The sequence below is a fragment of the Cataglyphis hispanica genome, chromosome 19 (genome assembly GCF_021464435.1).
Source record: "Cataglyphis hispanica isolate Lineage 1 chromosome 19, ULB_Chis1_1.0, whole genome shotgun sequence".
In the NCBI taxonomy this organism is placed as follows: Eukaryota; Metazoa; Arthropoda; class Insecta; order Hymenoptera; family Formicidae; genus Cataglyphis; species Cataglyphis hispanica.
The window spans coordinates 4,012,419-4,035,234 of NC_065972.1; the positions used below are offsets into that span (position 1 = coordinate 4,012,419).

Below are 22,816 nucleotides of genomic sequence, written 5' to 3' on the forward strand. Positions count from 1 at the left end.
GACGCGACAGCAACGGTCGCCGCATCCCACACACTTCATCCGAACGTTGCAGTCACATGATTCATCAGAAATGAACTTTTTTTTTGAGTCGATTAACGGTTTCACGAATACAATACACGTCATTCTCACGATCCATCAATGATAGAATTAAAAATTATTCCTCATTCCAACATCATTATCGTGTACACAATGTATATAGGCTCTCAAGGGAAAGAGATCAGAAATTATATACAAGAGTAATAATTTCAATTAGAATAAAATATTACAGAATGCATTTTTCCTTGATTTGATTACACAATTCCTTTTGTGTACCTCTCGTTGAAATATTACGGAAAGATAAAAGAATAGTATATGATAATGATAATAAAAATATGATTATGGAAATATAAACTTAAATATAAATTTATATTTATAAATAAATATAAATAAGTAAATATTTATAAATAGATATAAATAAATAAATATAAATTTATAAAATGAGAAGGAAGTTAAATATCCTAGAAAATTATTGAATAAAATTTTAAAAGAAATTTATCTTAGAATTTCATTCTTGTTAGCTTTGTTCTAATTACAAATCTTCAATTCTATGTGTGTCATATTTCAATACATTTAATTATTCACGACCATCTTTAAGACATATACACTTTTAAATGCGTTAGTGTCTAGCAAACTAGGAATAAATTCTATTGCAGCAATGAAATAAGCCTTGGGAATAGAAACACAAAGCATCTACTCAGGAAATGCCAAGAAAAAAAAAGTAAAACGAATGTATCAAATGACATATACATATCTAAACGGCCGCAAAATAAATTAGAAGTTATGACGATCGGACGTCGGTAACGCTCGACGGTTCAAACGGACCAATGGGCGCGACGTGACGTCAACGGCGAACCAATCACGTGGTCGCGCCAGCGGCGGCTCGAGCGGTCTCGCGCACGCTCGGCCGTCTTCGGCGGCCGTTCGGGCGCCCTCGCGGTCACTCGGCCGTTCTCGGCGAACTCCGAATGCCGCATAAAGACGCGCGATAAAAGCGTCGTACGAAGCGACCGGTTGTCCAGGAACTTGCTCGCCGTGTCCTCGTGTATAACCACCGGTGTATCGTCGTCGTGAGTGCCAAGTCAGATTTTCGCATTTCGAATTTTATTGCGAGTTGACAGATTGACAACATTGTTTCGTCGTTGGTGCGAACGAGGATCGAGAACGAGAAGATTACCCCGTGATCGAAAAACAGGTAAAGAATTCTTCCCCTCCCCTCCGTTCCCTTCCTCCTCCGTTTTTGATGCGACGCAAACAAAGAGATGCGATTTGTACGAACGACGCTCGTTATCAGATGCGTTGTTCATTTGTAGGTTTAATCTATGGAACGGTATGATTGTCGTTATTCATTGATTGTTTTGTATATTTGAGACGGCGAGAATCTCGGAGCGAGAAATATCGCTGTTTCCGAGTTGAAACGGTTGCGCGTTTCAATGGCTTTTGTTATGGTAGTGACAGATCATGGCGGAACGTTTGTAAATAAAGTTGAGTCTGCTTTATCTAATTGGATTATTAACTCGGTCATACATTGTGCTGGGATAATATTAAATTATTAATTTGTCAATTGCTCTTTTATAGGTAGTACAACTTGTTAATACTAACTTAGTATAATTAATCGTTAATTACTAAATTTATTATGAACAAAGAAATACAAAGTGTTTCAAGTATGATTGCTTTTCCTTAATTAAAAATGGTAGCGTTTATTTTTAGAGCGTTTGAAGAATTATTCTAAAATTATTAATGATAAAATAAATGATTAAAATAATTATTTATGTATTGTTAAAAATATGACTAAATAATTATGAATTATAATCCACATACTCGTAAAATTATATCTTTTTTTTTTTAATAAGAAATTTGTATTGATATTTCGTTCAATTTAAAGAAATATCCCTTTACAAAGAACAGGCTTAAGCAAAGTATAGTCAACAGATGTCACTATATAAATCATCTTGACTATATACACTAATTAAAAAAAAATATATTTAAAAAAATATACACTAATAAGATCACATTTTGTTCTGCCATATTTTATTAACATTATTCTTACTCGAGTGAAATTTATAAATTACTCTGATTTTACAAATTTGCAAAGAGAAACACGAAACGGTGTAATAATAATTGATTATTATAATTGAAAATTTTTTTTGTTTAATTAAATTTATTGTAAATTTTAAAACAAAGCTTTTTTTTATTCTAAAAACTGTATGTCTCTAGAATCTCGATTTTAATGTAATACAAAAGCTTAAAAGACTATTTTTGAATTTTATATAATTTCGAAAATACTTATTTGTTCTTATTTCTGCTCTGATGATTTTCATTATTTTGTACACAATATGATGCTAAATAACAAATTTTTTTAATAACCTTGTGAAATAGGATTTGAGAATTGCTGTTGTCAATCTGTTCTAATCTGGCGACACACGCGTCAATATAAAAATATTTGGTGTAAAAATACTATAATATTTATATTATTTTTATATTATATTTATAATATTATATTTATATTATATTTATATTTTATTTATAATATTTATTATATTTTATTATAATAAAAATATCAATATTTGTTATTCAATATAAAACATAGACGATATGTTACAAATAGATTAAATTTCCAAATAACACGTGTTGAATGTATTGAAAATATAACATATACATAATTGAAGATTTGTAATTAAAATAAAACATACTTATTCGATTGCTTTATTATTACATATCTGCCTCTTTCGTACTCGGGAGACTCGTAAAAGATATCCTAAATATATACAGGATGTTAAAAAAAGGTTCATACATTTTGAGAACAGGTAGTATATATTGATCAAAACAAGAAATATTTAATTAATATGGGTATAAATAAATACTCTTTTGTTTACTATAAAGGTGACGTAACCAATAAGAAAAGAACAAAGAGCTCGAATAAAAAGATAGCATGTATCTTCGAAGATATTGAGTGTAAGACCCATGTTAATTAGATTTTTTTTCTTATTTTGATTAATACTGCTCTCAAAATGTCTGACATTTTTTTTAACATCCTTTATATATAATTATAGGGCTGTCATTTCTTTTCTTTTATTTTTCCCTTAAATTCTGAATTGATGTTTACTATACTTTGAATTGATGTTTATTATACTTTGAGAAAATGTAACACACATAGTTGAATAAATGTCATGACAACATCAAGAGTCAAGTTTGAAAACAATCAATGTTATAACAATACATTCAAAACTCTTGGGCTTGTTCTATTTGTACTCTTCCTCAAATATCCAGTATATCCAGTTTGCTTATATGTACGGAAACTTTTTTGTTGCAGAAACATCGTTATGGCCACTACAACAGAGTCGTCTGTTCCCAACGAATGTGAGTAACCTTTTTAAAAATACGTAAAGTAATATTAAGAAATTGATTTACATGCGATAATAATATTTTATGAGAGAGAGAGAGAGAGTAGTAAAAAATAACAAAGTAGTAACAATAAAAAGAAAAAAAATGGAAGAAGAAAAATGGAATAGTTTATTTTCGCAAACCAATTTATTATCGATTATATTTCTATGATTAAATTAATATTAAATATTATACAAAACGTATCTTTATATTTTTTTATATAATAACACAATATATATGATCTGTTTCTAATAATTTTCTCTGGTATTACGAATCTCGTACTTTTTTTTTATGGAATAAGATCCTCATTTAATATACTATATGAGTGCGAGTTTTGCGTGATATTTCGACGATATCGGGACAAAGGTCCCGCAATTAGAGAGGAGGAGCGTGGACAATTCGGCGCCGTGCGGTGGAAACACACCCTTAAACGCCAGAGATTGGCGAGACCGGCAGGCGGCATATACGACACAAGAGGTCAGAGCCCCCGGACTCGTCCGGACTTGTGTCCTTGGCCTGGCGAGAGCTGCAGAGGAGATTGCTGCAGGCAGACTTATACGGAACGGTGATGCCGCAGCCTGACCGACCTGACTGCAACGTGGTGCGACCCCTCGCCTCCGTGGCTCTCAACTTGGTATCGCGAACCGTGACGAGCAGAACGGCAGTCTGAAAGAGAATCGACCGAGTTGAACTGAATTTATCTGGCAACAAAAGTTTATTTTATAAATTAAAACAAAATAGTTGAGATAATATATCTTAGTATATATCTTAATATATGTATATCTTAATATGTATATCTTATATATATATATATATATATATATATGTATATATATATATATATATTTGCTGCTAACAATAAGAGAATTCTGAGAATATTTGTAGATTTGATATGACTCAAAATGACAACGATAAATATGAGATACATAATTATTTTTTGAAAAATGTTTATTTGAAAATTATTTATATTAAACTTATACTAAGTAGAGCAGAAGGAAAGGAAAGCAGTCTTCGAGTTATGATTCTTCTAGCATCAAAAGTTTATTTTATAAATTAAAACCAAATAATTTACTAAAATAGTTATTGAAAATCTTTGATTGTATATATTTATTACAAACAATAAGAGGCTTCTGAGGTTTTTTTTCTAAATTTAAATAACAAAACTGCAAAGAAGAAAAATTTTCGCTAAAAAGAAACCGGCAGAAAAAGATAAACTCTATTTTTTCACCTATTTTTCCGCTTACTTTTTCTTATTATCGTTGTTATTTGGAGTCAATTAAATTGTAGCGATCGAATCAGGTTTATTAGATTGAGATTTCTCATCAACGGTCATCTAGAATAAATATGTTTTTTTTTTTTTTTCATTTTTCTAACTTCCACACGATTCATCGAAGTTGTAATGCGTCGTGAAAACTTTATTTTTCATTGATTTCCGCAAGGAACTGACTCGCCAGCTGCGTCATAACGCGCGAGTTCTGACAAACAGCGTCCGTCTTCAATCGTCGATTCATTGTCAAACTTTGTACAAAACAATTATCATTACGTGTTCCATATTTCTCAGTCGCCATTGTGAAACTCATGTCAAATTAAATATTCTTTACAAATCCTCTTGATAGAAAATAATTTTGGGTTTATCAGAATTTTATTTTTACAGCTAAGTTATCATTTTTAAGGATACAAATTTCAAAATTTGTGGTTTTTTAAAAATTTAAAAATTTTTCAAAATTTGAAAATACACGAGAATTATTTAATATTTATGTATAAATAATTATATTTATAAATTAATATAATTATATCTATATTATATAAAAAATTAATTATATTTATAATATAATTAATTGAATTATTTAATATATAAGGATTTTAAAATATATAGATTTAGCATTTTTGTTATTTGAAGATTAGAAAGAGAGAGAAAGTCGAAAAAATCTAAAAACAATTAGAATTTTCTATTGTAGTGCTTTGTAAAGTTTTATACATATTTTTCCCAGACGAACTTTCATTGTTTTTGTGTCGACCGTTTCGAAAATTGAAGTCGATTTTTTCTCATATAAAATGGCGGCAAATGCCGGTAAAAGGTTGTATGATTCTGAAAGATGGTACATTTCTGACGGAGGAATGGGAGATGGACAGATGGTATTTTACGCCTGCACATAGGCTTCCATACACGTGCCTACCGACCAACTATACCGAGTGTCCGAAAAAACAAAGGATTTTTTGAATATTCAGATTTCCAAGTCTAAGAAAATCTGGAGAAAAATTATTAAACATAAAAATTATCGTAGAATCTTGGAAACTTAAAGTTTTAAGAATATAAGATTTCTGAAAAATATGTATTTTCGGAATTTCTTGAAACTTTTCGCTTTTCATCTTAAAATCCAACGTAGAAGAAAATTAACATAATACAGTGTATTCGGTATTCGGTTATAAAGCTTAAAATCCAATTACTGAAGTTTCACTCAATTCTCAGGCTTCATTATCCTTTCGTTCTTCTACGCATTTAGCAAAACTCCGTACTTTCATGTCTTACATATTCTTTTCTTGGTACACCCCGTACAGTTCATAACGACCCTCTGAGGGCTGTTCTAGCAGTAGTGACGATCGTAGGCTGGAGTTGCTAGTTGGAAGGGTGGTTGTCGCCGGGTAGGCTGTTGGTTGCAGGACGCGGGCGAGGGGGAGAGGGAGAGGAGGAGGAGGAAGAGAAGAGGGTGGTCGGGATATTGAGCGACGCCGGGCGTCGCGGCGCAGTGTGCGGGCCAGTCGCCCTCCAGCCACCGCCCCAGTTACGACTTGAGCGACACTTCCGGTGTGCCTCACTCATTCTTTTCTATCTTGGTCTCGTCTTCTTCATCTTTCGTCCTTCCTCCGACCTTCCTCAGTGTGTCTTGGTCTCTCGGTGTGCTCGATCTGTCATTCACATCGTCCTCCGAGATCGAGCTTGCAAAACCAATCACCCCCTTTTTTTTGGAACGAAACGAAACAAACGCAACATGCTGATCGGTCTCGTGCGCGACTCGGTGCTCCAATGCTTCTGTCACAGCTGCAAGGCCCCGCTGGGTATCGTAGGTGAGTGAGTCCCCGTTGTCGAGGTCCAATTTCCTTATCTATATACATCCTTCTCTCCTTCCGGTTTTCTGAAATTCATAGAGATCGGTAACTGACTACTATAAATGCCTAATCGTTTCTAACATTCTCTCTAGAATTCTGGAAAAGAACATTTTCCTCGTTTAGGTTTTCATAAATGTGTGAATAATTATTATTTATTTATTCATGAAAAACGGGAAATATATAGAATTTATTTTTCAATTTTCAAGTTTTTGAATTTGAAGAATTAAAATATCAGAATACGTGACAGAAAGATTTTGCTCCTTATGGCACTAGTTGTCAAAGAGACATGTCGTAGAATTTTACAGGACGAAGCTTTATAAAGATAGTTATTTTTACAGAAATATCCGCCATTTTTCAATTATATCTTTACAAAAAATCTTAAAATAGTTTTATGATTTTGTGAACATTTTACCATTGAGTAGTTTTATAAAAAGGATTTTTCCTTTCATGTCGTGATGATTTTTTAGCAGCAATTACAGGATAATTTACCTTCTTTTCCTGGACGAGATTGGCTATTTTTAATATATCATCGTGAAATAATTCATTAGATTTCGATCGCACTTATCCATTTATCCACTTTTGGGCGGAGCTTGCTAAACTCTTAATGAAGTTATCCTGAAGTAATTTAGTATTTGAACTAAACTTGCTCAGGTGCTTGTATGCTATTTATAGAACAAGGTATCGAATTAGTTCGTTATTTCTCCAACGGCGTATTTATTAAAGTTCTTTATAGACTGACTTTAGGGGGATTTAATAAATCATTTATAAAGTTTTATGCAAAACGCATCCGCAGATTTAAACGATGGCAGATTTTTCTAAAGATTGCCTTTTTAGAAATCTTCCTCAATATAATTTTTTTTAAATATTTATTATTACCTTAAATTCTGGCGATAACAAAATTGAAAATCGAAAAGGAAGATAATTGAAGGCGACGATAATATGGCCTTTGTGAGTTACTGGAAAAATCTGTCAGAAAGAACCTCCTGAAATATACTCCGCCATCCTGTCTTATCCTTATATTCTTCGGAAAAAAAATCTACAGAAGTATCGAAGAGTGTCAGATAAACGGGAAATGGATGCGATTCGCCTTCTATTGACAGGAAATATTTTGAGAACCTATCCTGATTTCGAATTTGTTAACTTGCCGACACGTGTAGACTCGAAATGGGAGGGGAGGGGGGATTAATTATATATTTTATCTTTATTATATATTTTATAATTATTTAGCTTAAAAATAAGTATATTTTTAAGTAAGATTTATAATAATTATTTCTCTAAATGTTCTGAATTTGATCATGTATTTTTTATCTGCAGATTTATTTTTATATCTTTTTTATTATTCACTATTTTATTAAATTTCTATTTACTTGATTATTTCTTAATTTTTTAACTGCGTGATTGTTATAGATTAAAATATAATTTATACAGAAATATAAAATTTTGAAAGAATTTATATTTCTGAAAAAAGATATGGCTTTTTTTTATGTTCTTTGAATAAAAAGGAAGACTCTTTTCATCGCGGTGCAAGATGGTCGATACCACGGTATCATGATATTATCCTTACCTAGGGCACCTGCAATTCGATCAATTTCTCGGACCGTCCGCGAATCGATACGGTCCACCATTTTTCTACGGGGTGTCGCAAAATTCCGCTGGCCTGTTGACAAAATTGCGATATTTCCGATTCTTAAGCATCTGTAAATAAAATCATTTTCTTTTCTTTTTTCTCTGCAAAAAATATTGGCTCCAATTATGAAAAAATTAATATAAATATATTAAATATATAAAACATTTATTATATTTATTACATATTTATTTTATATACATTATTTTATATAATTATCAATACGTATATATATATATATATATATACGTATTGATAATTAAATAATAGTTTTATCACATTTTTGGATAATAAATCTCTCTAATTATCTTCAATACAGTGACATGTATGCAATTGCTAGATAATGACTGTTTGTTGACTGGGGTGATTTTTTGTTTTCTAATAATATTTAATATTGATTTTACAAAACGCCGGTATACACGTGTTTGGCTTGCCGAAACGATCAGGGTGCGGTCCAACATGGCTACGCAAAATAGTTGCATCGATTTCCCGATAATTAGCTCATTGAGACACCGATCGATCTTTCATTTAGACAACCTAGTCCAATTTTGACTTTTTACTCTATCTACTTTATCTCCAGAATAATCGTATGTTAATTGAAGCCTCAACAAAGTACGTATAATTAATTAAACCTATTTTATTATTTTAATTGTTATAACTAATTTTAAAATTACGTGCAATCAGTATTTTTAGTGTGAAGATGAATTTTAATTGTTTAAATTGGCTATCTTTTTAAAACTCCATTTTATTTATTATTACAATATTATGGTAATTATATAAATAAGAGATGGGGTGTTTTGATGAGTTAAGACAATCTCTTGGCTTCTTCTTTTCCTCTTTAATTTCCTTTGAAAACATTTCCGAATATATTTTGACTGAATCTGAATTTTCGAATAAAGGACAAAGGAGGAATAACGCACCGTTTAAGAAACCCAGCGGCAAGGGCAAACCGCGGACCAAGCAGCCGAAGAAGGTGAAGTTCATCAGTGAGTACTCGGATAAATTAGTGAACATTGGGAGACCTTTAGCGAGCTTTGAATGACGTCAATAGATTGAGACGTACCTACCTGTATTTGTTCGATCCAATCGAACTGACTTCTTTAAAATTCTAGCAACGATACACGATAGAGACAATCTGCTGGTTAAAGCAATAGTTTCTAAAAATATCATAGTTCATATTCATATTTATAAGAGAGGTCTCTAAGTTATTTTGATCTTTTAAACAATTTTATTTATAATAGCTTTAATTCTCTCTCTCTCTCTTTCTCTCTTTTTCATCTTATGTAATTTATGTAATTATATGGTAATTAGAATTAGTAATTAGAATGTAGAGTAATTAGAATTAAAAACCGTTTTATATTGTGCTTTTTTATCATGTAATTATATTAAATATTTATTTATGAAAACTAATGCTAAAGTATAAGTATTAGGAATTTATTATTATCTTCCGTTTTTTGCGAATTTTGCAATTAAACAATTATATTTATAATTATTATTTGTGCTGTGTAATTTTATTAGAAAATTTAGTAGAAAAACTTTTACGTCTAAGGGCTAACAATAAAAGGGAGCACCTTCGCTGCTAAAGATCGGTGCAATGCCCTCGGCAAGAATGGTCGTGCCAATGTGTTGCCGCTGAATTATACATTGCAAGCGGGGAACATTTGCAAGCTGGTATTGTATTACGTGGAAATGTATAGCGAAGTATCAACGATTTTTTACAACAATATTCACATTACGTTTCATTTCTTCGTTTCGAAATCTCCATTAAAATTATTCTCCGATTATTTATCTCTTAATTATCTATATGTGTGAAGAAATTATTTAAACATCTGAGAAAATGAGGATCAATAATTTAAATTTAATCGATATCCAAGACAAAGAGAGAAAGAAAAGAAAATACTATTGTAAATTGCAATTTACTCTCCGGAATTAAATAATTGCTAGAGTATCCGAAAATTGCCATGGTAGTGAAATTGTACAGTTTGATATACGATAATTACGATATGGTTGGCAATGGCGGGTGGACGAGGGTGGAAGAGGAGGGAGGAAGAAGGAGAGAGGTGCGTGTGGCGGTAGACGTCGCGGCGTCCGATCGTTCTCCGATCGATCCCTCCTTGTTGCTCTTGAGCTGTGAGTCATACTTCCGCAACTAGCCGGCGCCGGAAGTCTTGGAATCGCGAATTATGCCCGCGGGGATTGTTATTCCTAGATGAGACACCTGAGAGACATGCGATAGAGATTGGAATTATTATCGAGATTAGTGATTTTAGAAAGATAATGAGAATATTAATTATTCTGCTGTGCTTAAAAATATACTGCTACAGTCATGATTTTTCAGTGTATTAATTAGCAATTTATTAATATATAGGTTCCGCACCGATTACATTATTGCATCGATAATCTAAACACTCGTTTATGATCAATGAAAATTTGCAGCGACCGAGATCCGATGCCAGGAGAAGACCAAGGGCGGACTGTGCTACGAGGTGATCTTGGCGGAACCAACGGTACCTAAGAGAGCGCCATCGCCGCCGCAGACGAGCCCAACGCAGCAAATCGCGATCGAGGATAAGCTGAAGGCCGCTGAGGAACGAAGACTGTCCATCGAGGCGCACAAGCTCGCCGCCCTCGCTGCCAAGCTCAGCAAGATCGAGGAGGCATCTCGCAAGAAGGATGAGCTTAGCGCTGCTTTCATGGCCGCGACTCGCGAATCCTTGGATACTAAGATGAACAATTCGGAGGAGAAGCGAGAGGCCCACATCGCCGATCTAAAGAACAAGCTAAAGGAGCATGTAAGAGATTGGAGATATACAGTTAGCAATAAGTAATTTCGATAAAAATCTAATTTGCTATATCTTTTAATCTATAGAGAAATATACGTATATTACGATTACCTTGACTACACACATCTATAAATAGTTAAATGATTATTTGACAAGCATTTGTCTATTAATTTTTTAGTAATATTGATTTATCTTGTTCTAAGCAACTGTTGCGATACGTAATTTTTGTATTGTAGTTGGAGAGTGTTGAAAAGACTCGTTTGAGTCTCGAGCAACAAACCGAAGAAGTGCGATGCGCCGTTGAAGAGAAATTGAAGACTGCTGCGGCTCAGCGTGATGAGAATATCAAGAGAATGTTGCATCGCCTCAAGGAACATGTTAGTATCTTTTTCTATTTATCTCGATGTTTATAATTTATCAATCTCAATCGAATTAAACATTATTATAATTATAAAATATGCGTGATTTATCATATTAAAAAAAAATTTTAAGGTTGCGAAGAAAAATAATAAAATGTGTTCTCATTTTTGTCGTTTTCTTTCTTTTGTGCTGCCGAGCTGCACTACTTTGTTTTGCATATTTTAACAAGCAAACTGTATAGGCGGATAATAGACTCAGCAAGAATAGACATAAGATTATTGATTCGCGGCTTGCTTGCAGGAGGAACAAGCAGTTCGTGTACGTCAAGGAATGTCGGAGCGCGTACAGCAGTTGGAGTCTCAAATTCAGGGCAAGCTGGAGCAGGCACGTGAACGTCGCGAGACTATCGAGCGCGAGCAGAAGGAGAAATTGCGCAATCATGTAAGTTTCTGATCAAGTGTGGCTCTTGTAGTTGATGTGGTAGTTTTGAATAGTACGTCTCTAATATTAAGTTATTGCGAAACTTTGTCGGTTTTGGATAAATAAAAGAGATATGAATTTTTTATGTATAGATTTTATTATAAAACTTAGTATACTTAAATTTGTATTTTATCAGTTATTATGAAAATCATCAAAAATTTGAAGAACGATTGTGAATTTAAAGGCTGAAAGCTTTACAAAATAAAAATTTCATATTTTTGTCAATTTAATGTAAAAAATATTAATAAAATTTTAAAATTCAAAAAGTTTCAATTTCAGAATTTTAGCATCAACAGAGTTAAAAACAAAATAATTTATTATGAAGCCAGAAAGAGGATATTTCTATATAAAGAATGATTCAAATTGTTAAATTTTATTAAATACAATAAAAATTTTCAGAAAAAAAATAATTCCAAAAAGACAGAGATTCGTGCGTAACTTAAAGTATTATATTTGTGAGCTTTTGAAAGAGAGACAAAGATGGAAAGAAAAATGTCAAACAAACAGGGTAACCTTGGGTTGCCGAGATTTTTCTGCGAAACAAGCACTGATCGAATATGGGCGTTTGTGCAATGATGGTTTAGAACACGGTGAAGATAGCTCAAGTACGTCAGATGGCAGCGCAAGAACTCCTGGTGAAAAAGTGCGAGTTCGACAAGAGGGTGTCGACTGCGGAGCTAAATCGGCAGCGAGAGATCCAACGTCGCGTGCAAGCGATTCGCCGCCACCATGTAATTCTGTCGTCGCATTCTTAATCACAATCAGGATCCTCCGCAAGCGTGACAATTTGTGATAAATCGAATTCTATGTAAAGCGATACTTTTGATTAATAAGACATTCTTCTTATTTAATACTCAATTTATTTAATAATCTCAAATAACAGTCACACTGTGAATAAGATAACAGCATTAAAAAAAATACATATTTAAAAAAGTTAAAATTCTTATTATAATAAATTTTTAATCATGATTATTATCATAGAAAATATCAACAAAATATTGTTGAGGAATAATATTGTTTATTCTGAATAATTTTTTTTTATTCTCTTCAAAAATTGAAATTAAAATTGAACGTTGGTTTATATTTTGAGGCTAAAAGACGGACATATTTATTATATAAACATTGTATCAAATTATTTATTATATTTATATTTACCTTGACGTGACTTTTTCAATAAATATTAACGAATAAATATGAACGAATAAAAATGCTATTATATTTTTATATCTAGTTATTATCTTATATCACATTTATATGTCGTATATTACACATATTTTAATATTTAAATGGAATAAAAAATTCGCGATTAATATACAACAAATTGTAACGTTTGCAGGTCTTATAAATTATATATCAATTATTTCCTTTATCTCGGTTTTCATTTCCTCCCATCCATCATCGCAAATAGCTTGTTATATTTTTTTTAGGGCCATGAAGACGTCGATAGTTGAGTTTGTATAAGGAATGCCATTGCCCGTGCTTTTGCCGAATTATGTTTTGCAGCCTTTGTTTTATAATTATTTATTTTTTCCAGCATGACCTTCCTTATTTGTAGTGTAGTATTCTCATATGTGATTTTACTGTGATTGTTTTACATACAGGATGTGCTAGAAAAGATGTAGAACCAAACTTCATTATTTACAAACTTATTTACAAACACATTACTGACAAACTTAATTTTATTGTCTGTAATGAAATAAATATATATATTTATTCAAATTAATGATTTCAGGATCCCTTATAATCTAAGAATATATACCAAATAGAAAGTCAAGAAAAGCCAAGAACTCTAACGCATCCTGTCTAAATTTAGCCATCCGTTACATCAGCTTGCAGATAGAGAGCATGGCGTACTTTTCAACTTCCGTCATCTATAATATTCGCGCTGGAGAATAATTGTAATCTCTCGTTTTTTTTTCTCTGTTCCTGCAGGAAAGGCGTGCCGAGATTGTGAGACAGAATAAGGCGGCAATCCGTCAGGATAATAATGCCGTAAACTCACCGCAACCGATTTTACCGGTGGAGAACGAGACCGCCAGCTCCGGTTAAGTATCCAATATTCTCTTCAAGGCCGCTCGAACGCCCCCGCAAGACTCCGTTTCGCTTTGTGCCATTATTTTCTGACTCGAAGTAAAACGGGAGGTCGATCGCGCGTATCGGACATGTCTGTATTTCGAGCTGGAGGGATAGAGAAACATATCGTTTCTCCCTGCAGTTTCTCAATAGTCGCGCGGATAATACTGCCTTTATCAATTTTTCTTCGCATATATTATCAAAAAAGAAACGTGAACAAACAAAACTTGTTGGTTAAATTATTATTTGTTGCACAGAAAAATGTTTAATATAAATGAAGGACTATAAGAGTATATTTGTATTATATGGCATTCTTTGTTTCTTTTATCTTAATTATATATTTATCAATTACCTAAAATGGAAAGGGTACAAAATATAAATTCTTAAATATCAGTTTTGTAATACATATTAACAAAGGCAAAACCTAAACGTCTCATGCGAAAATATCAAATTCGATTTTTAAGCTCTCATCAATTTAAGTCCTTCAAATGTGCTTTAAAATTTAATTTTATCTTGGTAGTTTTTAAATAAATTATTTATTTAAAAAAATGGTCATATTTTTTAGAATGAATCTTCAAGTTGCTGTGAAAGTTCGAATTTTGCATCGAGATTTATATTATTGTCAAAGAAAACAAGATTCATTTCTAGATTCTAAAAGTTTTCGATATTTATTTTAATAATATATATATATATATATATTCTTATAATTTTTTACATTATTAAATAATGAATAAGAAAGAGATAGAAAAATGTTTAAAAATGTTTACTCTAAATTTTAAAATATCTCAATCTTATAAAGATTCTCTTAACTCTTATATTTTGGAATCAGGATTATGTATCCAGATCTTTTCATGTGTACCCTATATATCTTAACACCAAAAATTTTCTTAAAAGCAAAACTGTTTTGAAACTAAACTTTTGCAACATTCTGAAAGTCACTTTCTCATATTTCTTCTCTTTTAAAAGTAAAAAAAAAAGTGTGCTTTTTTTTCTTTTTCTCTCTCTCTCTCTTTCTCTCTCTAGCTCTCTATGTGAAACGTCGAAGTAGGAATAACGAACGATGAAGGCAGTATTTTCGTTTACATCTTTTTTTTTTATTTATCATCATTTCGATATCTCTTCTTAACATCTCGAGTGCAAAAAGAAGTCTCGGCGAAAGCTAGCGATCGATTAACCGTGATTACCGAATGGTCATTTTCGAATCGCAACACAGTGGATTGTTTCTAACAAGAGGGAGAGAGAAGGAGATTTGATTTGATGAAAATTAACAAATTATTACAGATAACTATCGCTATAACTTAGATGATAAGTGATGCAACTGCTGCTCGTGCTCGTGCGCACACACAAGAAGATGTATGTGCGTACGTGCGATGTGTGCCGATATGTTAAGCACACTCATTATATATATAAAATAATATACATATAATTATATAATGATATATTAATAATAATAATAATAGTGCTTTATACTAGGCTTGAGAAACCATTTTGTACTCATTGTAATATTACTGCGCTAACCAAAACAAAATAATTCACATGAGACATGTAGTCTAACGGAATATGATAATGTGACGCTTCTGTGATGACTTTTTAATTATTTGTCGAAATGTGCAGCGTTTTTAAGTGCGGGCGAGAGAGCGATAGACATATAGAAAGAAAGAAAGAAAGAGTGAATGAGAGAATGTATGCTCGTGTGAAAAATACAAAATGAGAAAAAAAATATTTTGGTTTTTTTTTTTAAGTTAGCCAGGTTGTGACAAACAAAAATATTTATTTGCATTTGGAAAATTGGAAGTATATATGGCAATGTAATGTTGACGATTGGACTCACAATTTTAATCCACGAAGTAGCGCCTGTTACTAATCGTTTATACGCTTGCGTAAAAATATAAAGCGAATTCTAAAGAGGCAAGAAGAGGATGCGATACAGTATTTTCTGATATCGATGATATAGGTGAGCTTTAAGGCTTGAACAATTTTTAGATAATTCAGAAGTGTTTGGAAATTAATAGGAATGCAACAATTCAATTTAGCGTGCAAATTTAGTTGTACTTTACTTGTACAAGGAGCTCAGCATTAATAGCAGCCAGAGAAGAAGAAACGTAAAAAGAAACATAAGCGTAGAAGAATCCGAAGATCGGAAAGGTTGTAAAGAATCAAAATTTTCTTTAAAAATCTCTGAATGTTTTTAAAAGAAAAAAAGAGAATAAAAAGAATATAAAGAAAAAACATAGAGAACTTCAGCCTTGGCTAGTACTGCTGCATCTCCAAAAGTTGGAACTCATAATAATTATATTCGTGATATTTTCATTATCAGCTTGCATTTTGTAATTAAAGTTTAATAGTTCCCAAGCGCTTGGCCTTTGGACAGTCATCTTCGTATGTTAAATATGACGTTATCAAAAATAATGAAGGAAATATTTCTATCCTTTTTTGATCTTTTTTCAAGATAATAAATTCAAGATTTTAATTGTTCTCAGAATCAGGAAATTGAAGATTTTCAGAGTCCAAGATTCTGAAATGAAAAATTAATTATATTCTAATTAAATTATTATATTCTAAAATAATTAAATTAATTTAATATTTTTTTATATTTTTTATGTTATACTTTTATTATAGTTATTAATGCACGTGTGAATTGCAAATCTTATTATTTTTTTGCAATAATGAAGTATGAACAATCTCTTATCTTATATTTTGAACTTGGGAATATTTGATCGTTTGCATTGACAGTGTGTTAACTTGCTTAACTTGGTTCTAATTTTCTTGTGTATTTAGGATTTTGAAATTTTACATAAATTCCTAAATCTCTAGTGCTCAAAAAATTCAAATAGAGATTATAATCCCTAGAGAAAATGACTTGGAAAGATTTCCTAAATTTCAGAGTCATTATCCTATCATATTTTACGTCTGAAAAATGAAAGAAAAAAGTCCTTTTTATTAATCAATAAATCAATTCTTTCATTTTTTTTCAAAAATTTGCATTGCATAATTAGAATATCTAAAACTATATGTAATCCTTGAATGACTATTCCTTGTTCTACACAATGATATGAATGAACTTCATTATGGCGTAATTTATACAGTTAATATGATATTTAAATAATTTACATTACACACATATAATTCGTCTAACATTTCATTAGGTTTAACTCCGAGACTACGTAAGGAATCTTCACAAAACGCCTAATTGCACGAATACTAATTAAGCGTAGAAGTTGACGAGCGAAAGAAAGAGAAAGAAAAGATGAGGAAAGAATACGGGCGAGAAATTTCCGGAGAGTTTTCAGGAAAATTGAAGAGATCTTTGTCTTGCTGTGTGGCAACAAGTGATGGGTAACGTCTATTTTTACATCATTGTTATAATATTTTAGTAATTGTATCTTTGTGTAATGGAATTTTAGGCGCTACGTAACGTATGTACATCACTGTCTCGCGATTTGAATTATTAACATATACCGGGTGATTCTCATGAAGCAGGTAACGGTGCTAGGAATTCATTTCCAATCGAACTTTGGATGTCCTATTAGGAATGAAACCTCGCATCTTTTTGCAAGAACACCCTGTATAAATATGTATAAATATGTTTTTGCGCATACAGTGGACCAATAGTCGCTATTCCGGAAATTAATTTAACTAAAAAAAAGCTTTAATCTTCTTTCATATAAAAAGAAAATAAATCGGCAGATCAAATGTAATTAAATTTTTTTAAATCTTGATTATATTGTGATTTAAATTTTTCTTACAGATATAAAGTAAAAGACATAAGAATATATGTATAATTTATTATCAATATTTTATATATAAATTATATATATTATGTACATTTGTGAAAAATATATATCCTTGCATATATCATATCGTTACAAATTAACATTTTTCGGAGCAATGATTTTTGGTCCATTTTTCGTATAGCGTGCGCGTTTCTGTGGGCTTTAATATTGTCTCTCTCATGATAAGGAACGCGCGAAAAAAAGTTAATTAAACGAGATATATAAATATATATATAATATAAATGCGAGCGAAGATAAGATATATAATGATGTCGCGATACATTAATCGCGTCTTGCATTGGCTGCCTTCGATATACTTCTTTCAGTTTCTGTTGAGATAATGTGTGTCAAACGAGAACCTGATTGTGTGTGAAGTAAAAGGCCATACCTACACGCACCAGGAACGTCTTTGTTATTTTAAATATCATTGTCTCTAAAAATAACACATTTTCCTTCTCCTCAAAAATGTACTAATTGTGATGTTCCCATCCTAACAATTATAATAAGAAATGTGTCAATATATTTATTTTAATTTAATTTAAAAAATTCAATTTAAAATTAGTATTTTAATTTAAAATATAAATTTAATTAATATATATATATATATATATATATATATATATATATATATATTTGTTATATTTATTTTAATTTTTTTGATATTCTTATAATAGTTACAAGAGTATAAATTTTCCATCAATTAGAATATTATAATTCTTGTCGTTTTTCAAAAACAGTATATTAAACTCGCATTAAATATAAAATTACCATTAATTTTTTATGAATTTTTCCAAATAACAATCTTGATGATGACAGCTGCATAATAAAAACAATAAAAGAATCAATCGTGAAAAAAAAAAACAAGGTAGTTATGATATTCGAGTAACGAATTTTTAATATTTATCCTTTTTAAGAAGGAATTCTATAATATAATTCTATAATATCCATTTAAAAAGATTTTTTTCTCTAGCTAATTGATAGAATATAAAGAGAATAAGTTTTTAATTCATCGACTAATGAATTAAGTCTTTTTTTTATATGAAATTTGATGCCGCAATGAAGAATAATGAACCGAAGCATCGAGGGGAAATGACTTGTATCTCGGTAACATTATTGCTTTTAGATGAGCGCGCCTCAACGGCTCTAGGCGAGATTACACTCCTGGGCGCGCGATTGGCCGTGCGAGTCACGTGACGTCAGTCAGCGCGCAGCGACGATGACATATGGCCGCCAGCCAAACGCGACGAGCGGGAGACGAAGCATCGCGAGCGTGACCTCGGCGTACAACAGTCCGAACAGTCGAACAGCGGGAAGCAAATATGGCCGCCGCGCGAACAGATAATAGTGCGTAGCGGACGCGCTGCCGGCGAAAATAGAATTACGTGCGGGTGTACGATGTTGCTGAAGGATCGGGCTGCGACGGGGAAGAAGTACCGCAGGCATCATGGGAAAAACAATGCCAGATCCGCGGCCGGTAAGTGCAATCTCGCAATCGCTTGTATTTCGCTTGTATGTTTGTACATACGAGAAAAGAGAGAGAGAGAGAGACATCGTGCAGTCTCTCCCTCGGCTTCCTCCCCCTTCCTTCGTCATTCTTTTCCCCGCGGCCTCATCGTGATATCGACCACCTATATAAGCATGCCAGCCGGTGTCGCGTGATAAATCAGGAATCTGTCGCGAGATTCAAACTTGAAAGAGTAAACATGTATGCGATTTTTAAACATGGCAGCTCCCGAAGTTGTTGGAAAGTTCGTTAATTGCGCTTGTTGCATCGTTATTACCGAAAGTATACGTGAGGGACGATGGGACGTCGTGTCGCAACACACTTTTTGCGTTTGACACTTGATGTCGGTCCCTTTGACAGGGGCCACCGTCGAATCTGTCATCTTGGTAATTTTTATATCACGACATTTTATATATATATATATATAATGTCGTGATATATATACGTATGGCGGCGAGAACGAGTTTCCAATCGACTCTCTAGATTTTCTCTTCGCTCATCATGTTGATCTGAGCAACGATACATTGTTGTCTGGGATAGGTTTAACATTTATCATATATCCTAAAAGGTCTATATAAATTTTTATATTCATTTAATATATTAAATGGCAAAAATATTATATTAATATTTCAATGCAAAATAAATTAGGGTGTCTCTACGAAAAAGAATTTTAGTTTTACCTTGAAAAATCAGGGAATTCTCATGGAATTTTATTCGAACTCAGTTAATTTTTTCAAAAATTCTTTCTTCGATCATTTTCTTCTTACATTGCAAGCATTGGCAAACTAATTAGTCAATGATTATGTGAAATATATATTTCAAGTATATTATAAATATATATCTTTCTCTCTTTGATTATATGTTCATTTTGTTATAGCAAAGAATACTGAATACACAATATTGAGTACACATTTTTTATTGCAATTTCTAAAATTAAATATTATTAATAAGAAATAGATGGAAAATAAAAATATTATGTAAATGAAAAATGCTTATCTTACAAAAGTCATTCCGTTCTTTTCAGTATGTTTTTTAATTTAATATTTAAATTTAAGTGGTTTATTTTTTCTTTGTATGAATGAAAATAACATTAAAAAACGCACACAAAAAAAATTTATTTTAAAAAGAACTATCTAAAAATTCTCTAATTTTACCTGGAATTTTGAACAAATTACCTGAAAAATCAGGAAATTTTCAAAGAATTTATTTATAAGGTTTAGATAGACACTATGTTAATATTTTAATGAATGCAACAAAATGAATACAACTTCATAACAATTTGAAATAAATTTTCTATAAAATAAATACATATTTTTAATCATAAAATTAACTTATTGTTAGAAAAAAATTGAGAGTCTGCAGTCACTTACTCTTATAAAATAAAATCAACATTTTTTTTTTGTAAATTTTAACAGATAAATTATATCATTAATAATAAAGAATATATCTATTGTTAAAATATTGGAATTAAAAATATGTGCACATTGTATTTTCACCCTTTTTTTTAGTTCTTTCAATAATTTAACATTTAAATTGAATTGACACAACAACAACATATTAAATTAACACATGAATGTGTTAAATGTTTAACGTAAATATTTTAACATATTTTTTAACAGAAAACAAATTTTTCAACCGTATACGGCGTATAATATACGGCGTATAATACGATCACGTTTTATTATTCCAGAGCATGATTAAGGAAAATGCATCGATAGAGTGCAACGCACATTAATGACGTATATAGATCTATTATTGATGGAGATTATATTCGAAATATTTATTTTGATATGAAAATATCTCGATCGTTAATCAATTTCATGAAAATTTCACGAAATTTTTCTATTGTGTAATATATCTCTAATTAAAAAAAATAAAAGAATATGACATAAGGAAGAGCGATGATGTTAACGTTCCTATCTTTGTCACACTCTGTGCAACACAGGAGTCCGTTAAAAATATCTTCGGAGAGGCATTTCGGCAAAGCGTCGTTTGAAGATGCGTCGCGATGGAAACGCATTCCTGGCACGCCGATAAGAATAGAGCGATGGTGGGAAGGAAAGGACGATTCGCGATGTGATAACGAACGGAGGAGAATACGTAGGATCACGTGCGTGTAATTAAATCGCACGTTACAGATTATATTATATAAAAAGATGATGTATAGTTACATCGGTACATTTCTTCTACATGTTGTATTAAACAATTTTTTACAAATTTTTTATAAAACTAAACATCCAAGTATCTGAAAAGACACGGAGGGAGAAAAGAGATATACAATATTAGATATTAATATAAATAAAATATAATATATATATATATATATATATATATATATTTAATTATTTATTTATTTATTTTTCTATTTATATTTATTATAAATTGGAAAGAAATCTTTTAGTTCAAAAAAGAAAGAAAATGTAATTACAATTTCAACATCAATAAATCCTCAGAAAAAGATGCTAAGAAAATAAATAAGAAAAGGAATTTTTTTTTATATTATAAAAAAAAAATTAAAAAATTAACCGTTTGAGTGCCACGGGCTTTTCTCATTTCCCGATCGAAACTTGCCAAGCGGCGCGATAGCGCTTGTTATATTCCGTGTCGAAAAAATCTTTTTTTTTGCCTGAGATTGAAAGGTCACCGTAAAGTTGTGAATCGAGAGAAACCGCGCCTGCTGTGATTATGGGCTTCGCAGTTCAGAGAGCTGCAGTTTTGAGGACAGGACAGAAGAAGCGCGATCGCGCCGCTTGGCACTCAAACGGTTAAAATAAAAAATTATGTCCTTAAAATATAACACATTAATTTGTTTGAGAAACGCACGGCATAAACGCAAATATTTTTACGCCGAAATGTAGCCTGACTTGCGCCATCAGCGTGTCCACGTTGTTCTCCTCGACGACACGACCATGGTATCTATATATTCGGGCTGTATACATACACCGAATAAATTTGCGCGTCATTATCGATGGATACTTAATCATCGGATAATAATTTTAAGTGCCCGAATTAAGCACTCGCGTTATCTCTAAAAACTGAGTGAAATTGACATCGTAAAATGTGAACGAGTACCATTTAACGAGCGATCGTAAATCGCATCAAGTTATTTAAACTTTGGAATTATAAAGTCAACAGAGTTACAATTTTAATCCTCTTTGACTTGTTTATTCCCTTGTAAAATTACATTCGAACATCGCTTACGAAATAAGAAGGAAAGACTATTATTATTGTTATTATTTACTATGTATTTGCTATTTTAAATTTATTGATCTTGCATATTATAACACACACAACACACACACACATACACATTTGTATGTGTGAATTTAAATAAATATGTTATTCAGTGACAAACAAAATTTTATTCAGTGTTATATAAAAATGAAAACTAGGATTTTTTTAAGTACGTTGACTTTTTTGCAGATTAGATTAGAGATAGAGAACTTCAAGACCTTTAAGGGACTTATATTTGACACGCACGAAGAAGCTAATCGAATGGCGAGAGAAGCTTTTTGTAAAACAATTGTCGTGAACACCGGCGCGTTAAACGCCTTCAAGGCCTTTGCAATGGAGACTCAATCACCGTCAATCTACACACAGTCTTAGCAATTTGCTTGAACGGTCCCGAACGGCATCTGCGAGTCGCAAAGCATCGCAGAAGCTGAATAAGGAATTTAGTTATTTGCGAGCA

General features: G+C 31.7%; 2 protein-coding genes across 7 annotated transcripts in view; both read left to right on the plus strand.

Moving 5' to 3' along the window:
• Positions 1–1,012: 1,012 nt before the first annotated feature.
• Positions 1,013–18,018, plus strand: LOC126856660 (uncharacterized). Of its 3 annotated transcripts, none has more exons than XM_050605382.1 (7): positions 1,013–1,231; positions 3,350–3,396; positions 10,589–10,944; positions 11,172–11,312; positions 11,596–11,736; positions 12,360–12,506; positions 13,708–18,018. In XM_050605382.1, exons 2-7 carry the CDS (start codon positions 3,360–3,362, stop codon positions 13,822–13,824), a joined length of 939 nt encoding a protein of 312 aa, XP_050461339.1. In that variant the 5' UTR covers positions 1,013–1,231; positions 3,350–3,359; the 3' UTR covers positions 13,825–18,018. The 3 variants fall into 3 exon arrangements, with proteins under 3 accessions (XP_050461339.1, XP_050461338.1, XP_050461340.1); XM_050605381.1 differs by lacking the exons at positions 1,013–1,231; positions 3,350–3,396 and adding exons at positions 6,176–6,486; positions 9,052–9,138; XM_050605383.1 differs by lacking the exons at positions 1,013–1,231; positions 3,350–3,396; positions 12,360–12,506 and adding exons at positions 6,181–6,486; positions 9,052–9,138.
• An 821-nt stretch (positions 18,019–18,839) lies between these two features.
• The window catches only part of LOC126856616 (nuclear factor of activated T-cells 5), a 33,239-nt gene continuing 29,262 nt past the window's right edge, over positions 18,840–22,816 (plus strand). For 3 of the 4 annotated variants that reach the window (XM_050605284.1, XM_050605282.1, XM_050605283.1), the window contains exon 1: positions 18,840–19,095. Coding sequence is in view for 1 of the 4 variants with exons in the window: in XM_050605285.1 (XP_050461242.1) it covers positions 19,066–19,095 (30 nt within the window). In the remaining 3 variants the exon portion in view is untranslated. The remainder of the gene's footprint in view (positions 19,096–22,816) is intronic. The other variant, XM_050605285.1, reaches the window with a different exon arrangement.

What these genes read in the sequence shown, in the direction of transcription:
- LOC126856660 (XM_050605381.1), top strand. Translation starts at nt 6,411, where the DNA reads ATGCTGATCGGTCTCGTGCGCGACTCGGTGCTCCAATGCTTCTGTCAC. An exon ending in AGAACAAGCTAAAGGAGCAT is followed by an intron (nt 10,945 to 11,171) that starts GTAAGAGATTGG and finishes TTTGTATTGTAG; the next exon opens with TTGGAGAGTGTTGAAAAGAC. An exon ending in AAGCGATTCGCCGCCACCAT is followed by an intron (nt 12,507 to 13,707) that starts GTAATTCTGTCG and finishes CTGTTCCTGCAG; the next exon opens with GAAAGGCGTGCCGAGATTGT.